Source organism: Triticum urartu, chromosome 2A (genome assembly GCF_056163025.1).
Source record: "Triticum urartu cultivar PI428250 chromosome 2A, HENAU_Tu73, whole genome shotgun sequence".
Taxonomy (NCBI): Eukaryota; Viridiplantae; Streptophyta; class Magnoliopsida; order Poales; family Poaceae; genus Triticum; species Triticum urartu.
In genome coordinates, this window is record NC_141874.1 from 275,746,461 (window position 1) to 275,751,725 (window position 5,265).

The 5,265-nt window shown below is 63.8% G+C and overlaps 1 protein-coding gene across 1 annotated transcript; it reads left to right on the plus strand.

Moving 5' to 3' along the window:
* Positions 1-970: 970 nt before the first annotated feature.
* On the plus strand, positions 971-4,818 carry LOC147984801 (uncharacterized). The gene is made up of 2 exons (XM_087541273.1): positions 971-1,949; positions 4,673-4,818. Exons 1-2 carry the CDS (start codon positions 971-973, stop codon positions 4,816-4,818), a joined length of 1,125 nt encoding a protein of 374 aa, XP_087397399.1.
* Positions 4,819-5,265: the final 447 nt, after the last annotated feature.

Sequence of the window (5,265 nt, forward strand, 5' to 3'; positions counted from 1 at the left end):
CACCCCGTTCTCCTCCGACCATCACGCCCATGTCTGACGCTCGTCGGGGCCGCGCCGAGCGCCGGGCCGCGCTCGCTTCCCGCGTCGCCCAGACGGCCCCTGTCGGCGGGCGCCCTCGCCGTTCCCCGTCACCTGCCGTCAACGCCGCCACCGGCCCGGCGGGGGACGAGCGGCAAGCATCGTCCCAGCATCCGTCCATCCGGCAAGACGGTCGCACCGCAACTCCCTCGCTCACCCCAGCTAGTTCTTCGTACCGCGCGCTCCGCGCGCCCATGGAGGCTCGAGCTGCACTCATCGCGGCGAATGAGCTCCTGCGCTACCGCCCCGTCGACGGCGTCTACGAAGAATGGCTCGACCGCGTCGCCGAGCTCGTCCGCGCCGCTGGGGGCTCTCCTGCGCCGTCCGTTCCGCTGCACCGCACCCCGCCCCGCGCGGGCAATGAAGCTCCGGCGGCGCCCCGACCGCCTCCTCCTCAGGAAGGCGCCATGGATCCAAGGCGCGTGGCCCCTGGGCGGAACCCGCTCCGGCAGGTGCCAGTGCAGCAAGAGCAGAGCTGTCAAGAAGTCCCTCGCCCGCAAGAAGCTGCCCGGGTGCTCCCTGCTCCAGCACGTCGCGACCATGCTCTTGCTCCCGCGCGTCAAGACCCTGCGCTACACCCAGCTGCAGCGCGTGGGGACATGCAAGACCAAGTTCCCATCATCCAAGGCCTCCCGTGGCCACAGCAGGCTCCCGCGCCTTCACCGCCGAGCTACGCAGCGTCGTGTGGCCCGGCAAGTTCAAGCCAGACTTGCCTCCTCGCTACAATGGCACGGCTGACCCTGCGGAGTTCCTCCAGCTCTACGAGCTGGGCATCAAAGCTGCCAACGGAGACAAGAAGGTCATGGCGAACTGGTTCCCCATGGCACTCAAGGATGGGGCCTGCACCTGGCTCCTGAACCTGGCTCCAGGCACAATCTCCTCCTGGGACGAGATGTGCACCCGCTTCATCACCAACTTCCAAGGCACTTGCGACCGGCCACCCGCCGTAAGCGACATGCGCCGCATCAAGAAACAGCCCGGGGAGACCCTACAGAAGTACATCCAGCGCTTCAACAACGTGCGCCTCAAGATTCCCAAGGTGACCGAGGAGGCCATCATCTCAGCCTTCTCCGACGGCGTGCGCGACATCAAGATGAAGGAGGAGCTGGCGATGCATGAAGACCTGTGCACCTCCTTGGAGCTGTTCAACCTGGCAACCAAGTGCGCCAGGGCCGAGGAAGGGCGTCTCTCCCTCCTCGAGCTGCCTGCCGCAGACCCAGAAGAGAAGAAGCCCAAGACCAAGGATGTGAAGCGCAAGGGGGCTATCATGCTCGCGGAAGAACCAGACACTAAGCGAGGCAGAGATCAACCTGAACTTTCCAAGGGTGGCCGGTACTGTGTGTACCACGACCTCCACACCCACAACACCAACGAATGTCAAGAGCTCCAAGCCGTGCGAGAAGGAAGGATCAGCCGTTGCCCTGACCGCAGTGACCGGGGCTACGGCCGAGGAGGAGGAAGGAACGCAGGACGCTGGGAAGACCGTGGCCCACGCCAAGGGTGGCGCGACCAACCTCGCGAGGATCGCTGGCAAGACCCGCCTCGCGAGGGAGGCTGGAGGGATCAGCCTCGCGAGGGGGACTGGAGGGATCAGCCTCGCGAGGATCGCCCGCAAGGCAACGCAGGCCTCCCACCGCTGCCGCCGCAGCCAAGAAGAAACGAAGACCGCCACCAGGACGAGGGGGCTAGGGGCTTCCAGGAGCCGCGCGCGATCGCCTGCATCTTGGGCGGGGCACAAGCCCCAGCCTCTCAGCGCATCTTCAAGCAGTTCGCCCGCGAAGTGAACGCAGTCCTCCCCAGGCTCGAAGCCACGCGCCATCTCAGGTGGTCAGCGTGCGCCATCATGTTCAGATCGGCAGATCAGCTCCAGTGTGTGGCTGCAGCCGGAGTCCTCCCGATGCTTCGTTCCACAATCATCAGCAACATGGTGGTCGCCAAGACCCTCATCGATGGCGGGGCAGGGCTCAACGTCCTGTCCATGGAAACATTCAACAACCTCCAAGTGCCCTACAGCCAGCTTCAGCCAACCAAGCCTTTCTCCGGTATCACCGACGGCTCCACGGTCCCGATTGGGCAGGTCCGCCTCCCTGTCACCTTCGGGGCACGCGACAACTACCGCACCGAGCTCATCGACTTCGACGTCGCTCACATTCGCCTGCCGTACAACGCCATCCTTGGGTACCCAGCGCTGGCCAAGTTCATGGCCGTAACTCACCACGGCTACAACGTCCTCAAGATGCTAGGAAGTGGCGGAGTCATCACGATGCCCTGTGAAGAGAAGGACGCGGTGTGTTCCCTGGAACGAGCCTTTTAGGCCGCGTCACTGGAAGACCCGGATCGTGGAAGCAGGAGGCCTCCCGAGACCGCCCCTAAGAAGAAGAAGACATCGTCCGACCCGACCACTCAGGAGGCAGGCACCTCTGGGCCCGTGCCTGCCCAGGGGGAACCTCCTTCCATCGCATAGGAAAGCGCGCCCAGCGCCCTCCTCAGGCAGGGCTCGGGGGCTCTCCCCTGGAGGGCCACCGACCTATCTAGGGTCACGAGGGAGGCGCTTGGGCACCACATGGAGGCGTGTTTTGAAGCACGTTTCCCTCAAGAAGGAGCAAGGCAAGGAGATCCAGACCCTCAGGAGTTCATCAGCAAGGTCATTCAGGAGCTACAGGAGTCAAGAGTCATGAAAGGCGGCCGTCGCCTACCAGCAGTGGCTCCCCATCCAGGTGAGGATGGTGGGCTGCGCGTCTGCATCGACATACCAAGGCTCAACCGAGTCGCCTCTGGCCCTCGCGAGTGGGGCGCTACGGAGGCCCACCCCACAGCTACGTTTGCATGCCTTACGGCCTGCCAAGCGCGGCTGACGCGTACCAGCGCCTCATGAGGGCCATCACGGAGGCACGAGAGGCCAGGCGTTCCGCTGCCCTGGCAGGGATGGAGATGGCCCGCGAGGAGCCGCCAGCGCCTCCGGAGCCTCCCGAGGCCCCTGGGCCTGGGGGCTCGTAAGGATCGGCTCACGTAGCCCACCGAGCCTGCTACATCAATGCTCCTTCGTCCTCAACATCATCGAGTAACACCTTTCTAGTTTTACTTCCAGCTGGGAGCGCCCCCCCAGGGCTGCATTATTCCCAGGCCGTGTGGGTCCGTCCCTGCGACGTGTATCCCTTTTTTATTCCATGTTGTTAGCTTACCTTGTTGGGTGCGCCCCTCAGGCTGCATGATCCCCAATCCGCTCGGGCCACGCCCAGTGGCATGTATCCCATTTGCGTATATTTCCGATTATGCGTTAGACCCACCATGCTTGATTATTTGATGCCGGTCCACAGCACCTCTTCTTCTCCATGCCGACCACTTGCACGTTAAAGGGGGGGGGTACATGAGCATCGCGACTCAGGGCTCTTACTGGCTCTCCAGCCCTCACCCTCTGGCCTTGTCCATGGCATCGCGACCTGGCATACCAGCGACGGCTGAGACCAGCTCGAGGGCCGGGACCCGGGGACATAGAGTGCCGACATCTAACCAAATTTGCAGGAACGCATCACAAGATAAGGCCCAGTGCCAGGCGCAACCCGCCTAGAGGTAGGGCCCCGTGAGTCCCGCGCTAGCTCACGGGTGCCTAGATACACCTCGCCAGGCCCTACCGTGCCAGCCACGTGTCAGGGCGAGGCTGTACACGCCCTGGGGGCTCCTCCCGGAGGGGGCCCCCTCCCACGTACCAGTGGAAGCACCATGCTCCGCGCTGGCTGACGACACTGCCGAGGAGCGGCTATGCCCGTACACATACAGTAGCACTATGCTCCGCGCTGGTGATAAACAACTGAGGGTGGCCCCCGGGCCGCATCAACCTTAGGGAGCCCAGAGCTCAGTGTCTAGCCTCATCGTAACGCCTCCCCTCGGGAGTGCCGCGCGAGGGGGCTGGGCACGGGGGCTGCGCCTGGGTCACACCCAGACGCACGCCGCCCAGCCAGGTCCCCCCGGGCCTGGTTCGTCGCGCGTCTCTCCCCGAGCGGAGCCAAGGTACGAAGGCCGTTTGAGCGTCAAGGGGGACTCCTGAGCATCGCGACTCAGGAGCCTAACTGGTCACGTAGCCCCTCACTCCATGGCCCCGTCCTGGTTTCCGGTCGGGACCAGCGCTGGGTGAGGCACGCGCGCGGCCGGGCTCTGCAGACGTAGAACGGTAGATCCACCCGCATCACACCTCCCTACTTGCTGTTCGTGCGCCAAGGGGGACTCCTGAGCATCGCGACTTAGGAGCCTAACTTGTCACGTAGCCCCTTACTCCTTTGGTCCCATCCTGGTTTCCGGTCGGGGCTAATGCTGGGTGAGGTATGCGCGGGGCCGGGCTCTACCGGCGTAGAACATAAGCAAGTAGGAAGGAAAAGCGTAAATTCAAGGAATTCAAAAGCAAATATTACAATCCAGACTGTTATCTCGATACCAAACGCAAGTTTAAATGCCTCCTCGAGGCACGATACATGTGCAGGAATTAAAAGCAGGACAGGAGCCACATCGGAGCCACTTGTCGGTGGTGGAGCGGTGCGGAGTGGCTTCGCCTCATGGAGCAGCGGGGTCGGCAGCGCCTTGCCTCGGCTTGGTGCTGAAGGCCCAGAACTTCCCCAGCAGAACCTCCGCGTGACCCTTCACGGCCTCGGCAGTGGCAGCAGCACGCTCGCCGCTTACTGGTTCCAGCAGGCCGTCGAGGTCAACGTCGGGATCGCGAAGGTAGATGTGGGTGAGCACCCGCGTTAGTGCTGCAGAAGACAGGACACGCGCCTCGGCCTCCGCTGTGGGGCCAAGGCCAAGGGCGACATCTTCAAGAGCGCGAACCAGGAAGGGAAGCAGCTTGGCGGGGCCGTCCTCGGCGCCAGCCAGCGGTCTCTCCAGGCCGCTGTCGTAAAGTGTCCTTAGTGAGGAGCGAGCCTTCGCCTCCATCTCCGTGAAGGCCACGCGGTCCTCGGCAAGAACCAGGGCCTTGTCGTCCAGCTCGGCATTCCTCGCCCTCAACTCCTGCTCCAGTGCGCCTAGGCGGTTGCGGCGCTTCTTGAGCTTGACCTCCCTCTCCGTGACGGCCGCCTCGCGAGCCTTCACACCTTCTTCCTGCTCTAGGCGAAGGCGGACCTCTTTCGCGAGCTGGTCCCACAGGCCCTGCAACTCGTCCTCCAGCGCCTTGCAGCGACTGCAGACGACGACCACCTC

Coding starts and splice junctions, on each gene's coding strand:
- LOC147984801 (XM_087541273.1), top strand. CDS start 971: ATGTGCACCCGCTTCATCACCAACTTCCAAGGCACTTGCGACCGGCCA. Junction 1,950..4,672: donor ATCGGCAGATCAGCTCCAGT/GTGTGGCTGCAG, acceptor TTGGTGCTGAAG/GCCCAGAACTTCCCCAGCAG.